The sequence below is a fragment of the Phyllobates terribilis genome, unplaced genomic scaffold (assembly GCF_046119375.1).
Source record: "Phyllobates terribilis strain yellow unplaced genomic scaffold, ASM4611937v1 Scaffold_1__5_contigs__length_1240528914, whole genome shotgun sequence".
Classification (NCBI taxonomy): domain Eukaryota; kingdom Metazoa; phylum Chordata; class Amphibia; order Anura; family Dendrobatidae; genus Phyllobates; species Phyllobates terribilis.
Genome location: NW_027362761.1, coordinates 520,109,808 through 520,126,579, shown reverse-complemented (window position 1 = coordinate 520,126,579; position 16,772 = coordinate 520,109,808). Strand labels below are relative to the sequence as shown.

At 44.9% G+C, this 16,772-nt stretch overlaps 1 protein-coding gene across 1 annotated transcript in view; it reads right to left on the bottom strand.

Annotated features, from left to right (window-relative positions):
- NNT (nicotinamide nucleotide transhydrogenase) overlaps positions 1-16,772 on the bottom strand; it is a 106,789-nt gene that overhangs the window by 47,446 nt on the left and 42,571 nt on the right. The window contains exons 10-14 of the mRNA XM_073680304.1: positions 15,946-16,099; positions 15,698-15,859; positions 12,031-12,141; positions 5,252-5,397; positions 982-1,177 (exon numbers count right to left, since the gene is read on the bottom strand). Coding sequence (XP_073536405.1) covers positions 982-1,177; positions 5,252-5,397; positions 12,031-12,141; positions 15,698-15,859; positions 15,946-16,099 — 769 coding nt within the window. The remainder of the gene's footprint in view (positions 1-981; positions 1,178-5,251; positions 5,398-12,030; positions 12,142-15,697; positions 15,860-15,945; positions 16,100-16,772) is intronic.

The window sequence follows — 16,772 nt, the reverse complement described above, 5'->3', positions numbered from 1 at the left end:
GTAAAGCGCACGTCACCTTCGAGTAGAGCGGCGGCTGTTACACGGGATGTACTAATTAATAGTGAAGAGAATAATACAGACTGCACATCAAAGTGGGGTCCAACCCAACATGTACAAGTATTCATTATTCAGAAAGGTTTCCCAATGCCACTCACTTCCTAATCAGGAGGTAAGTTCCATGGGCGAGGTCACCAGCGCCGCTCACCAGTGCCACGGGCGAGGTCACCAGTGCTGCTCACCTCCAGATGCGGAAGCGAACTATGCCAGACAATCCCTTCATTAAAAGTTTAGCAGGAGCATTTATTTTGTTTGTTTCTTTAAGAGCCATTGGCATTTTGTTGCGCGAGCCATTTAATAAAAAAAATTTAAACAGAAAGTGCAACCATTTTGAATTAGTTTCTCATAGACAGCGGGTAAAATGGTCACTGAGTGAACAGGCTGCCAAGTTCTGAGAAGTTAAAAAGCTTATCCAGGATAAGAAAAACATATTTTGTTTCGCTTTTGTTTCAAAAAAAGTGCCACACCCGTCTACAGGCTGTGTCTGGCATTGCAGCTCAGCTCAATTAATATCAATGCAGCCGAGTTGCAATACCATAGACAACCAGTAGACTAATGTGGCGCCAATCCTGGAACAAAGATATGTTTTGCTCATCCTGGAAAGCACATTTAACCTCAGAATTTGTCAATATGTTCTTTCAATTGATTCATGATTTGCCTACAGCTACTGAGAAGACAATTTAAAATGGCTTCACTCCCTGTTAATTTTACAGATACGGATGCCACAACAAAATAAAAATGTTTGCTTTTGCTAAAGTTTTAAATTGAAGCCTCATGCTTTTGAGTAGTAATGGCTTCCCTTTCAGTTCTTTATGGATGAGGACATGGGACAACCCTCCTGGGTGCCCATAAAATGATGACTAGAGATAAGAGCGGGAAATAAAACTCCCAGCATAGTGATTAGTGAAACAGTAAAGCATTTACCAATCGTGCCACCAAGCGCCAGGGCTCCCGACATCTGGGCCAACAATTCAGGGTTTGGCTTCAGTGCCCCAAAAGTGGCAGCGATTCCTCCAGCGACTCCTATCATACCCAGGGTGTTACCAAGACGGGCAGTGCCTTGTGTGGAAAGACCAGCCAGGGCACCGACGCAGCACAAACCAGAACCCAGGTACATCATCTGAAACAAGCAAAAAGGAAAATAAATGGTACTTCAATGTAAATAATAATGTAGCCTGGTTCATCTAGCTCAGACTCACATGGTATAACTATAACTGCGCAAAAGTTAGGCATGGAGTATTGCCAAGTACAGGGTCACAGAGAGGACTTTTTTGGAGTCATAGGGACTCAGTGTTGCCTTAATGCATCACCAAAAATATGAGGATTTATATAAATTATCTACAAATACCACAAACAAAACACATTTTAATTAATAGATCTTGCAGTAAGTTCCACAATTGGATGCGTTAAAAAAAAAAAAAAGTTCCTGTGCTGAGAACCTTATAAATGTGTCCCTGCAATGTACTGTGTAATGGCTGTGTCTGACCCTGCAAAGCTGCTCCAGTTCATGGTCGGCATATACCACAACTTCTGGCCAGGGAGAGAAGCATAAGTCACTTATGATAAGTATAAAAACAAAACAGCAGAAATTCACAGCTGCTACTTTCTGAGGCAACACATTTTCTTGCCTGAGGTAACACATTTCCCTTCCTGTATTATCACAGGAGTAAGTGTTTCTGATTCCCTAAGAGCTCATCAGAAATCAATTCACTGAGCTTATACAGTATGTTACAGACTTGAAATATGAGGAGCATACAGGTCCGGTGACGGGGCAGAAACACTTACTCCTGTGATAAAACAGGTAGGGAAATGTGTTGCCGAAGAAAGCTGCGAGCCCCTGCTTTTTCGTCACCTATGTAAAGTGAGTATATAATCTGGCCAGGAGCTGTTTGTACCAACCATGAACTGGATCAGCGCTTTATTGTCCGACACAGCCATTACACAGTACATAGCGGGGGCTATTGAAGATATATTGATTAAAATGTACTTTGTTCGTGGGACAACCAGCATTAAATATACATGAATACAAAAGGACATAAAATGTATAATTACAGCCTGGACTATAATAAAATAATGCATTGAATTCCATCATTTCAACATAGCAGAGGCCAGCCGCCAACTTCTGTTCTACAAATATCTAATAAAGCCCTAAGTAGCAGAGGCTTATGTGAAATTAGGGCTAGCAGTTTGTGCTAGCCCCCCATCACAATTGGTATTGAAAAAAATAGCAATCTTGAAATTTTCACACTGGGCATTGGCACTACTTTAAACTCCTACTCCTATTCTTTACATAAGAGTTTTCAGCAGGCTTACATCAGAGGCAGGATTACAATGCTGAATGCTGTATAACCCCAGCCACATCACTGATTGGCAGCTTTCTATTTACACTGTGCATAGGCAGAAAGCTGCCAATCAGTGGTGGGGGGAGGGGTTATACAGTGTCTAATAATAATTTATAATAATAATAATTTTTATTTATATAGCGCTAACATATTCCGCAGCACTTTACAATTAAGCGGGGGCATAAGTTTATTAAAAATAGTGCACAGTCCTGTTTATTCAGAAAAAGGAAAAAAATGGTTATAAAATTTTGAGAAAAAGGAATTTGCAGGAAAAATTTCAGCATCTCTTGGGAGGAAAAACGCTGCGTAATTTTTTTTTTTACATGTTTTTTTGTTGCAGATTTTTCCCCACTCATTCGAATGGGTGAACTCTGCAGCAAAAAAAAAGGTGGAAGAATTGACATGCTGCAGATATAAAATTCTGCAAGGAAAAAAATAAGAAAACCAAATGGTGAATGCCGTAGAAGAAAATAAAGAAATTAATGTCAGAAAGAAAAAAAAAAGTTAGATAAAGGATATTGATGTAATCATTCCAATGCATAGAATAAAAGGTATTTATGCCAAGTGTAGATAGCTCCATTAATTCCACAGCGCTTCGCAGATATTGTCGGCACTGTCCTCATTGGGGCTTAATAGTGTTTTGTTTTTTTCTCTAGTCTCTCCAAGAAAAAAAATGTAATTAAATAAATAAAAAAGTGAAAAAAAAAGTAATTCTTTCTTAGATTGTCGCCATATGTGCAGACAAAAAAAATCCTGGACCATCCTAGAAGGGTTAAGAACTTGTTTTGCACCAAGTTTTAAAAAAAAAAAGAAGTCAAAAGTGCTAGTATTTGCTCAGCCGGGTATTAAATATCAGCCCGACGCATAAACCCCCTAATAGGATTAGAGAGGAGTTGCGCCATGTGTAGAGAAGCCGCTCGGCCCGGTGTCTGTGCACAGCGAGGGTCGTGAATTACACCCTGGACTTGTCTATTACATTAATAAATACACGGCCTTGTAGAGACCGAGGACAGGAACCATTACAAGGCTTGTTTGGCTCTCGTCTTTGGCGCGGTTTCCATTAAATCCTCCGTGGACGTATGTAATACTGAAGGCAATAAAGGATCACGCAATATCGGGTTTCTCGTGTTTACGGGACTGGATTCAGCCCGGCTTACTAAGAATTAGGTTTTTTTGTAGGGGGATATAATTGTTTTAGGTCTACAGAACTCATCCATGCTGGGAATTGGAGGGGGCTGTGATTATTAGTTTACTTTACGTTGCTTTAGATATTTGCCATCTGGCTCGCTAGGACTGATTGCGTCTATGTTCTATTCAGGCCAAAGCCCATGTTGGAAATAAGTGCTGACAAGCGTCTCCCTTTGGGTTGGAGGGTTATAAAAAGGCTGCGAAGCACGGTAATTACACGCAGACACCAAACACTGTGGCCCCGTCTTCACGGTATAGATACAAGAAGGGCCCCCATTATTATACAAAGCTGGACCCATATCCAGCATGGATAGAGGGTCTCACAGATTGCTGCTCGCTTTACACCCTGTTACGCGGACTGATGTATGGCGACGAGCGATCGCCAGTGATGGCCGATGATCAGCAGATTACAGGCTTGGGCCACAGCGGACATCAACCCCAAAAACTATTACCTCGATGGCCACTGCACCTGGGGCAATCGGAAAGAGCCGAGGCTAATCTAATAGGCGCGCTATTTCTGGGGCAGCTGACGGCTGGTCTTATTAGGCTGGGAAGGGGCCAATATCCATGGACCTTCCCAGCATAGTAATATCAGCCCCCAGCTGTCTGCTTTGCCTTAGCTGGTTATTAAAAATAGAGGAGACCCCATGTCGTTTTTTTTTTTTATTATTATTTATTTTACACTGTCCCTATGCTAGTCAGAGCACAATAGCCGCGACACCCGTGATCCGGCGTTTATACAGGCCAGGTCACGTGTTGCGCGGGCCAGTCACAGCCATGCCAATACTTGGCTGTGATTGCTCCAACCAGTTCACAGCCTAAAAGCTTGTTGATTGGCTATGCTGCAGTCTTTCAAAAAACGTTATTCGGCACCAAACCTGAACAGTAAAACGGACTTCCAGGGAAAAGTCAGTGCTCGGAGTTCGATACTTTACAGTTCGGGTTCACTCATCCCTAGTACTAACGCTGGGATCCCCACCTACGAATGGAGCTATGACGAGCCCATTTGAATTGAAGGTACTGCAAACACACCACCGCTCCACTCATTGTGTATGAGACTGACAGGCAATGACTCTCTTGCAGTTTTATAGACAATAAATGTAACGGGGACGTGCATGTGCTGCTACTGCTTCACTCAAGTGGGGGGTCTCTGAGAACCATTCTGAGGCTTGGTGGGACCCCAGCAACTAACAAGTTATTGCCTAAACTATGGATATCATTGTGATCATTTGCTCAGATTGGATTAACCCTTGAAACGGGTTCTATAGGATTTAGAGAAGGTCCTATATTTATTTTCCAGAAACAGCGCCACTCTTGTGTCTTTGGACAAGTTTGGTATTTCAGCTAAACCCCCATACAAGTGAAAGAAACAGAGCTCCAGTATCTGACACAAACGGCGGACAAGAGTGGTGCTGGTGTGAAAACTAGGTAGACTGACTACCCTGGTGTCAGTCATATTCAAAAAAATAATAATTTAAGACCTGGAACTCCCATTTACAACCAAGAAGATATTCCCAGAAAACTTGCAACAGAAAAGCAAAATAATCCATTCAATATTCTTTGGGAGCAGATTTACTGCTGTTGAGCAGGTGAAGATTGTCACGGGATTAAAAAGAGATTAAATAGTCAATTCATAGAGGCATAACCAAGAAATCCTCCCTCACCTGCTCAATGGTGTATCCACTGTTGAGTGCAGCAGCGTAGCCCCCTACAAACACCCCGGCGGGGAGCAGGTACAGGTAGTTATACTCTGGGGGATCAGTAGGACGCTTGAACATGTCCAGCATTCTCTGTGTCACCAGGAAGCCACCTACAGAGAGAAGAACCAGACGCAAGGTATAATATTACACTAATGGTGCATCAACATGCTAATGAGATTTCCCGCGTTCGGGGACTACTTTTTAACAATAATAATAATTATTAGTTTTTAATGTTTTTTTTGTTAACCAACTGAAACTTAATTAGGATGGTTTTAGGTCCTTCCATGGGCCTAAAATGTGGCACTTGTCATATTGTGTATCTGTACAGATGGAAGGTGGCCGTCACCACATTGCGGCTGTCATCATGTTTAGGAGAACAGGGGACACTGAGGAAGTCACCATATTTGTATTCACTTGGTATGTCACTCAGCTTTCCCATCCTGGGATATTCTCTATCTCTGCTGCTTGTATTCACTTAGTTTTTCTTTATGGATCTCCTTGTTTACTCTGCATGTGAATATCCTGCATCTGGCTCAGTCCTAATTATCTGATAAAGAGGAGCACAGGCCTCTCCCCTCTGTTTCACACCTGAATCCTTTTGTTAAATGCGAGTTAGTTGTCTGCAAAGACTTTAGTCTGCCCAGTGCATCATATAAGTGTACTGCTATGAATTAGACCAGATTTGAACCAGAAGGGAACTGGATACAGTCACTGTAAACAATGGGTTTTTTTTCACTCTCACCCCCATACGCCTTCCTACTAACCCCCTTAATCCCTGCACCCAGTAATGAACTAGTCATCTCTCTCTCCATCCTTCCCATCCATCTCGCCTCCTCCTCAGAACTGTTCAATATACAATCCTGTGTCTCCAAAACACAGAAAGCCACCTCATGCCCTCTCCTGCTCCCACCTGCTAACAATTTCTCTGCTCCTCCTCACTGCTGGCAATCTCTCTCCAAATCCTGGCCCTCCTCACCACATCCCCAAAGTCACTTCTACCTCTCATCCACGATCTATCACAAACTTTCCTACATCCATGATCTTTTCATTATTAACAAACTTAACTTCTTCGGCATCACCGAAACCTGGCTCATCCCCTTTGACACAGCCTCTCCAGCTGCACTTTCTTATGGTGGATTCCATCTTTCTCACAACCCCTGCCCCAGCAGCAAGCATAATGGAGGAGTTGGCTTTCTCCTGTCAAATAACTGCTCCTTCACCCAAATTCCACTTCCACCCTCCTTAATCCCCCCCTGCTTTTGAGGTGCACTCTGTGAGCATCTACTCTCCCTCCCACCGGCTGTCATTTACCATTCCCCAGGTCCAGCCACCACCTTCTTCGAACCACTTAGCCACCTGGCTACTTAACTTCCTTTCTGCTAACATACCCACTATCATCATGGGTGACTTCAACATCCCCATTGACACTTCCCACTCAGCTGTCTCTAAGCTTCTATCTTTCACTTCCTCTTTCGGCCTCGCTCAATGGTCGTCCGAGACCAATCACAAAGAGGGCCACACACTGGACCTCATCTTCACCCGCCTCTGTTCCCTATCTAACCTCTCTAACTCATCTCTCACTCTCTCTGATCACAACCTACTTGCATTCTCTTCCCTCTCTTCTCCAGGTGCACAATCCCCACTCCACAAACTTGCACACCCTCGCAGAAATCTTAAATACCTTGATCTACACTAACTAAAGAATTGAGGCGGGCTTCCAGGGTTGCTGAGTGGAGATGGAAAAGATCCAATTCCAACAAGCACTTCATCACATTCAAACAGTCCCTCACTACTATCAAGTCCACTCTTACTGCAGCAAAACAAACCTACTTCTCATCTCTCATTTCCTCCCTGTCTCACAACCCTAAACTGCTATTCAACACTTTCAATTCTCTCCTCAGTCCCCCAGTGCCTCCTCCCTCTCCATTCATCTCAGCTGAAGAATTTGCCTCATTTTTCAAGCAGAAGATCGGTAACATCAGAGAAAGCTTTGGCCTACAATTCCCACAGCCCCTCCTCATAACTACTCAGCCCTGCTCCTCCAAAACCAGAGTCTCCTCCATTACAGAAGATCTCTTTTCCTCTCTACTCTCAAGATCATATCTCACCACCTGTGCACTCGACCCGATCCAGTCAAACCTCATCCCAAACCTCACCACAGTTTTCATCCCAACCCTAACCCATCTCTTCAACCTGTCACTAACAACTGGTGTTTTCCCATCATGTTTCAAACATGCCTCCATCAAACCCATCCTCAAAAAGCTTTCCCTTGATCCATCCTCTCTGACTAGCTATCGCCCCATATCACTTCTCCCCTATGCCTCAAAACTACTGGAACAGCACGTTCATCTTGAACGGTCTTCCTACCTCTCCTCCTGTTCCCTCTTTGACCGCTTACAATGGGGCTTCCATCCGCATCACTCCACTGAAACTGCCCTGACTGAAATCACCACTGACCTACTAACTGCCAAATACAAGCGGCACTACTCTGTCCTCCTTCTCCTGGACCTGTCACCTGTCTTCGACACAGTGGACCATTCCCTCTTACTAAAGATTCGCTTATCTCTTGGCATCGCAGACTTGGCCCTATCTTGGATCTCTTCATACCTAACAGACCGGATATTCAGCATCTCCCACTCACACACCATCTAGTTATCTCGCTCCCTACCTGTTAGTGTCCCCCAAGGTTCAGTTCTAGGACCCCTGCTCTTCTCCATCTACACCCTCGGCCTGGGACAGCTCAGAGTCCCATGGCCTTCAGTATCATCTCTATGCTGATGACACACAGATCTACCTCTCTGGACCAGATATCACCTCCTTACTAACCAAAATCCCACAATGTCTGTCTGCTATTTCATCTTTCTTCTCTGCTAGATTTCTAAAACTTAACATGGATAAAACAGAATTCATTATCTTTCCACCATCTCATTCAACCCCCTATCTGACCTATCTATCAATGTCAATGGCTGTCCACTCTCCCCAGTCCAGCAAGCTCGCTGCCTTGGGTAGACCCTGGACTCTCTCTCTCTCCTTCAAACCACAAATCCAAGCAGTTTCCACTTCCTGCCGACTCCAACTTAAAAATATTTCCCAGATCCGCACATTCCTCAACCAAGAATCCGCAAAAACACTAGTGCACGCCCTTATCTCCTGCCTCGACTACTGCAACCTCCTGCTCTGTAGCCTCCCTTCTAACACTCATGCACCCCTCCAAAATAGTCTAAGCTCTGCTGCCCGACTTTTTCACCTGTCCCCCCGCTATTCCCCAGCTCCTCCTCTCTTGTCAATCCCTTCACTGGCTCCCTATTGCGCAGAGACTCCAGTTCAAAACCCTAACCATGGCATACAAAGCCATCCACAACCTGTCTCCTCCATACATCTGTGACCTAGTCTGCCGATACATACCGGCACGCAACCTCCGATCCTCACAAGATCTCCTGCTCTACTCCCCTCTTATCTCCTCTTCCCACAATCGCATACAAGATTTCTCCCGTGCATCCCCTCTGCTCTGGAACTCTCTCCCCAACACATCAGACTCTCGCCTACCGTGGAAACCTGCAAAAGGAACCTGAAGACCCACCTCTTCCGACAAGTGTACAACTTGCAATAACTCTCGCTCCACCATACCACTGCACGACCAGCTCTACCATCACCTACTGGATCCTCACCCATCCCTTGTAGACTGTGAGCCCTCGTGGGTAGGGTCCTCTCTCCTCCTGTACCAGTCAGCGACCAGTACCGTTTAAGGTTATTGTACTCGTTTTTATTATGTATACCCCTTTCACATGGAAAAGCATAATGGCGTAAATGGAGCTAGAATAATAAACAATTTAAGGGAGCAGGGGCACGCTGCGGCCGTCGCCATATTTCAGAGAGCAGGGGCACGCTGCGGCCGTCGCCATATTTCAGAGAGCAGGGGCACGCTGCGGCCGTCGCCATATTTCAGAGAGCAGGGGCACGCTGCGGCCGTCGCCATATTTCAGAGAGCAGGGGCACGCTGCGGCCGTCGCCATATTTCAGAGAGCAGGGGCACGCTGCGGCCGTCGCCATATTTCAGAGAGCAGGGGCACGCTGCGGCCGTCGCCATGGGGCACGCTGCGGCCGAGAGCAGGGGCACGCTGCGGTCGAGAGCAGGGGCACGCTGCGGCCGTCGCCATATTTCAGAGAGCAGGGACACGCTGCGGCCGTCGCCATATTTCAGAGAGCAGGGGCACGCTGCGGCCGTCGCCATATTTCAGAGAGCAGGGGCACGCTGCGGCCGTCGCCATATTTCAGAGAGCAGGGGCACGCTGCGGCCGTCGCCATATTTCAGAGAGCAGGGGCACACTGCAGCCATCACCATATTTAGGAGAACAGGGGCACACTGCGGCCATCACCATATTTAGGAGAACAGGGGCACACTGCGGCCATCACCATATTTAGGAGAGCAGAGGACTGTGTATTAGCGGCACCCGCGGGTGCATTTCCAGGCATCTTCCGTCAGACCCGGCACGCCCCAGTGAACACAACACTCGGCTATGAGAACAGGGAAAACTGTATTCCTGAACTGTAAATGCAGACGGTGGGGGACACCCAAGATCGGACAGCAGCACTCCGACCATTCTGGACACCAGGCTATGGCTGCCTCGTTGGTTATGATCACGCGTTTCTGGCTTTTCTTGGAGCCCTGTATTTTCTGCATGGCGGTATTGCTGGAAGGAATAATCCAGCCAAGCTTTAGCATATTACACACGGCTGCTTTAGATTTTCGGAGCAGAGCTTGGCTCTATTTGTGACAACCATTTAAAGAATTACTTACACAAAGACAGTGAGTAAGGGAAAAGCAATATCCTGGCAAAATGACAATTTGGCTCAATTAGCCGCATATAATTTTTCATATTGAATTGATTATTGAAGAATGTTGACGCCGATGCCAATAAAATCACTTTCCATGCTAAAGTGGGACCTCCTTACCCCCCAAATCCATGTCAGGAGGGAAAGTTCACCGAAAAATGATCCAGATGACCATGACAGCGCAAAATGATCCCCGTGTATAATGTATTACCGTCCCCAAAAGTGCAATAATTCATGTATGGAAACTTTCTATAGCATGAAGGGAAGCACCAGAGGGATTTACTTACAGTCCTACCTCCCGTAGCCTGTAACCATCGTATTGGTGCCTGTTACAAATATACAGCCAGTGCCGCCATTATGGAGAAAAATTCACCCGGTCAAGATCAGATACTTGTCCAGCTTCTTCTCTAGAGCCCGCCCAGTATCACACAGCAACACCCCTAACTTGATGCAACCTTTCAAACAAAAGTTTCCGTCTCTCCAAATTATTTTTTGATTTACATGCTCATCTCAGATTTTGGGGGTGCTGAAGTTAATTTTTATTTTTTTTGTTAAGAAAGTAAAAATTTATTTCTCTTCCTTACTGTAAGCTACTTGTACAGCGACCCCTTTAGTCCAAAGAAAAAAATCTGAGGCTACATAGAAAATATACCATACACATAACTGGAGCCCCATCATTTTGTAACCCCATTTTTCTGTCTGCACAGGTGCCGATAGCCTCATCCTACTCTGTAATGGGACTATCCTACCGGCTTATAGGAGAATATTTTTGAAGCAGCGTTCAGACAGCCGTACGTCATGCTCCGTATATGGACCATAACGGACAGACTGAACGAGGGTCTCCAAACTTGCATATGCTTAGGAGACTCTGATTTTAGGTCAGGAGACCAACAACCAGTCAGTGTATTGCAGTCCATATATATACGGACTGGGAAATATGGCCGTTTGAACCCAGCCTATCAGACACTATATAGGTACAGCCCTTGGGGCCAATGTTAAACACCAGATATTCCTAGAAAAATGGGCCAAATTATCTTTTTCTTCAAGGCCAATGATAGTGTAAAAAATATAGGTTTTTGTTAAAGGTAAACCGTCAGATGATTAATGCTGCCTGAAATATGGGCATCATGAATGAGAAGGGGACAGGGTGACTAGGATGACTAATCAGAGATATGTCCCTGGTAGTTTCCCCTAATCTGCTGGCTGCACCCAGCCCTGCCCACAGACTCCTCCCCACTCCACAGACTCCTCCCCACTCCACAGACTCCTCCCCACTCCACAGACTCCTCCCCACTCCACAGACTCCTCCCCAATAACAAAGTCAGTCCCTAATTCCTGCTGTCGAGGGTTGAGGCAGCATTAATTAGCTAACAGGTTCCTTTTAATACCACGATCGATACAGATTGCCACCCCTAATGAGCTATATAGTTGGGATTGTGAGGCTTCTCTAATACAACCACCCCCGCCCCATCTTACAAGTAACCATATGAGCACAACCTCTGTGCCCCGTAAGACTAGTGCTACAACGTGATTATGCACATGCGACATCAAGTTTCAAAAAGTTGCGTTGCATGTTGCACAACACTTACGAAGCTACAAATTAGCACAAAAAAAGTTACCAAATTGCAACCAAATTGCATGTCATAAGCTGCAACGCAACCACAGTACCAATCAAGTATGTTGTGTTCAGGACACGTGCAGGCGCCATATAACCCAGAAGGGTTAGAACTCAGGAGTCCGAGAACCCATTCTTCTACGCCAAAACACATGCTTGGAATTATTTCTCACATTGCGTGCGGGGGGTGATGAGCGAAGACTAGCAGCGCTCTTGGTTTCCGTCCCACGAGACTCCCTGTACTAATCATATGCAGATTATATTCATCCCAGAGACGACTACCTGGGACCATTACCTGCAATGTTCACAGAAGACACGAACGCTGCGAGCACAGCCAGGCCTTGAGCGGTATTGGAGGGGAGGTAGCTGCCACCCATCAGGGCAAGCCCCCCGACAGCTGTCAAACCTGCACAAAAAGACAAAGCAAGTGTTATTACTAGCAATATACACCCAATGCAACATGTCTAACAGGCAGTGGGTACACAGGAAAGCATCTCATCGGAGGAGCGCAGGTGGACTGAAGCTGGCCAGATCCGGTGATCCGGGATACTCACCTGCATGCTCTAAAGCACAGAGCTTACAAGCATGAACTCCTTGCCTTGGAAACTAGCCACCTGATTATAGAAGTGGTCGGAAACCAAAGCAACGAGCAGTAAACTATAGAATAAAGAATCCCTCCATTCTTGAGTACAGAGAGGATTTTTAACAAATAAATTACTTGTTTTTACAAGGACTTTGCAATTTTACCCATTTAACAGGAGGAAAAAATACTTTGAAGAAATGGATTGCAAATTGAAACTTTTTTTTTAGTTATTCATTTTTACACTTCGCCACATTAATTTTGCATTTAGCTGCTAGTTGTAGTCTTTTGTCCCTCCCAGTAACACATGCAGGATATGAGGTCTGTGTCTAGAAGACTGCTGCCTTCACTAGCTCTCATCTATCTGCAGCGCTTCATTCCTGGAGTGATTTCTCCTTCATCTTTACTCCTCTGGGCAGTCAGTCACTCCTGCTTATAAGCAATCTCCCCCTCCTTGCTGTCTGACGTCAGTTCTCTCACTCACCCTCTCATAGTCATCTCCCTATCCATTCACTCTATGATCTTCCCTCTCTGACAACCAGGATGCTTTCCTTCTCCTCCACTCTCTGATCTGCTGTGCACAACCTCTTTCCTCTCCCTGCTCCTCCAACAGATGAGAGGTGGGGAGCAGAGACAGGCACCAAGCTACATCAGCTTCAGCAGGACAGCCGACTATGTGAAGGTGTTACACTCCACAGTAGCAAAAAGGGGAATTTTTTAAAGAAACCCTCCCATCAAAAAATGTTATCCACTTAATATATTGCAGTCTTCAAATTATATAGCAGGTCTTACAATTGCTCATTTTGCCTTTCTACCCAGCTAATTCTTTTTTCCATTAAGTCTATGACATCACGTGATTAAAAACTGACTAGCTGAATCCTTCTAAATTCTTTGTAGAAACAGGAGGTCTATTTTCCTTGTACGAGTCATCAGTCACTGCAAAAGTCGCGTAAATGTTTTCTTAACTTCTTGAATGTCAGTATCACAGGCACAGACCTAAACTACGAGGACGGAAATCCATCCCCAGTCAGTAGGCTGCCAGTCCACCCGTGAGGCAGTGTATATATCAAGGTCTGTTAGATGTTCAGTAAAAATTGCCAAAAAATATTGGATTATTATTTTTTTCTCTTTTTTCCCCCAGAAAGGATTTTTATTAGAAAACAGAAAGAGCAGAGGCCATTACAGCGGTTTATTAGATGCTCTGTTTCATATTCTGCACTCCGCCACAGGAGGGCCGATCCCCCCCCAGCAGGACGCATATTACTACACGCTGGAGCACGGCCTAGTAAAATCATTTTTAATTAACATGTTCTAAAACAAGAATATTGAAATTTCACAGTATGGACCCTGCAGTGCAAAGGGACAGGATACAAGAGAGATCTGCAAAAATTATAGGACATGGGGAGGGGGGAGAGCCGAGACGTGCAGGTTGTCGGCTGCCGAGGGCAAGTATAGAGAAAGGGAAGACATACAATACTGCGAAGTCTGAGCGATCCATCTAAGCATCCATTTATTTCATGGTGCCTTCATGCGCAGCAATTTTAGGAAGGAAAATTAATAAAAAATAAAAAAAATAGGCAAAAATTTATGCCATGTTTTTCCCCTCTCCCCAAGCAAAAAATTAATAATGGAGGTACCATTTACCACTACTACTTCAATAAGCAAATAGAAACTACCTATCTGCGCCCCCCCCAAAAAAAAAAAGACACCAGTGAGCAATTAGTGCATTTTCCAGGTGGGGGTATTACTTTGGGCTTTTTTTCCATAGGACACAAAAAAAGAAAAAAAAACAAAAAAAGGAGCATGCTCAAAATGCATGAGCACACAATATACTGGCAAAACAGTGATCAAATTCATGGCACTTTTTTTTTGTTTTTACAAGCAACACACACAAAAAAGTATGTGATGGAAGACGGGGGATTTATTATAGTTTTTTGGAAGAGGAAAAATACATTTTTCAGGAGGCAACCACTTTTTTAGTGTTTTTGGAGGTGTTTTTCTTTTTCTAAAGTGTTTTTGAAGCAGTTTTGATAAAAAGTTGAAGAGGTACTTTGAAGTTTTCCACCACAATTTTTGGGGGGTTTTGCAGCCTTTTTACTTGACTCTATTAAGAATCTGTATTAAAAAAGGGACATCGTAAAAAAAAAAAAAGAAAAAAAAAAGTTAATGCTGAGGTTCTCAGAACCAAGTCAGCAAAAAAAAAAAATTCTTGTATGGTCAGCAAAGCGGATTTTCATTGAAGTCAATAGAAAAAAAAAAAAAGTATTTGAAAAGCATTTTATGTGAATTCTACAGAGGATCTTGATCAAAATCCTCCTCGTAAAAAATTATGAAAATACCCATAGGGTGTTATGCACGTGATGTCTTTATCAGGCAAATTCCACGACAAATGTAAGAAAACAAAAATACGCTTCAATAAAAATAGTGCATTGTATGCAGATACTCTTAGGGGACTAGATAATTGCGGTGTCAGATAAACAAGAAATGTAGTTCCCCCACTATTTGTTTCAGGACCGTGCAGAAAACGCTGCAGTCCGTCAGCAACGAACACAGGAATTAAAGGGGTTGTTCAGTTAAAACAAGTCATCACCCATCTGCAGGATAGATAACTCGCTGATCAGTGAGTGTCGCAAACTCTGGGACACAACAATCGGCAGAATGGGGAATTGCACAGCAGGTGAGGACACCCGTCCACGTTCCCATTTATTCTCTATGAGGCTGCTGGAAAAAGTGGAGTGCAGAACTCGGCACCTCCATAGGAGTGATTGGAGTGGCGGTCGAGCATGTGCACTGCTGGTCCATTTTAAAAAGGATGACTGATTGCTGCAGGATCCTCTCCCCTTTGCCAACTGGTGCGGGTCCCAGCAGTCGGACACCCACCGGTCATCAAGTTGCGGATAGGTGATAACTTGTTTTCATCTGACAGCCCCTTTAATCCCCTGCTGTTCAATCCAATCTTTGGCTGGTGGCTAGCTGGGGGGGGGTCAGGCCAAGATATACTGTCGTACCACCAGCAGGGCAGAGGGGAGAGGATCCTGCTGCAGTCAGTCTTAAAACCACACGCAGGACATTGAGATGGAGAAGGAACATGGCTGAGCTCCTGAGACACGGATTTATTTTTATATTTCTCCGATTTCACTGTAATATGAGACAACATAGGATCAAAAAGGGAAAGGGGGCCACAAATAAAATATTAATTGCTTTTATTTATAACTTTTTGTATTTTTTGTGCTTGATGTTAGTTTCAGAGGCCGTCTGTCTGTACGTGTCTGACACATATGAGGATATTTTCGGTGCTGTACTTATAAAGCACAGTATATTTATGCAAAAGTGTTACTACACAGGTATACAAAGGAAAAACATGGCACAAAGAGGCACTCACCTGAGATGGCATTAGTCACAGACATGAGTGGGGAGTGGAGCGCAGGGGTGACCCCCCACACTGTGTGGTAGCCCACAATCCCAGCCAGGCCAAAGGTGGTCACCATCTGGGTAAAGGCAGAATGAGGAGAGGCAATACCGAGCCCTAACAGGGTGCCGAGGCCTGTGGGGGGGCAAAAAAAATAAACTTTAATACAGGAAACATTTTTCTCGCTAGTGATGAACATGTGAAGTACGTCGTCTCCGTACCGGCGGTGTACGCGGTGGCGTTGGTCATGGTTTTCCTAAAAGGGGAGACAGCAGCCGCCTTCTCAGCTTCCAGCTCAGCCACGGACTTGTGCTTCACTGGAGCTGCAGTTGGGACATTATTCGGCTGTGGTGCAGGGAAGATCACTTTACCATCCTACCAGGGGAAAAAAAAAAGAAAATCTTGTCAAAGAAACTTCGGCACAAGATATAAAGTTCTATACAGACGGATGCTTTGTATCCAGTTATAGAAATATTCTTACTGAACCAGAGCTAAAGTCCATAAATCACACAAACATTACATCACTGACTTGTTCTCTGTAGATAGTTAAACCTTTATAGCCACATGAAAGCACCCAGAGGTATGGGCATCAGTGATGAGCGAGCGGACGCACCACTCGATCGCGCATCGGGGCGCTCAGGTACACATCGAGTATCGCGGGTGCTCGAGTCCCCGCCCTGCATGTTTCGCGGCTGTTGTAATGCTGTAGCCATATTTATTGGCTGTCTAACAGCCGTAAAACACGTGGGGCGGAGACTCGAGCACCCGCGATACTCTGTGTGTACCCGAGCACCCCAATGCACAATAGAGTGACAAACACTCACTCATCACTGATGGGCATCCATCTTTTCTGGCGTCCTGGACTTCCAGCATATCCAGCTGTGCACCGACACATGAGTATGGGGCAGTAGAAATACCCCAAAAGATCCAAACTACCCTGGTCCGACATTTGGCTCAGTCCTCTGTGGAACAAAGGGGAGGGCACTGTGAACTTATGTTCTAGCAACCTTTTTGCCCAGAGCCTTTGGCACCTCTGCCACTTACTATG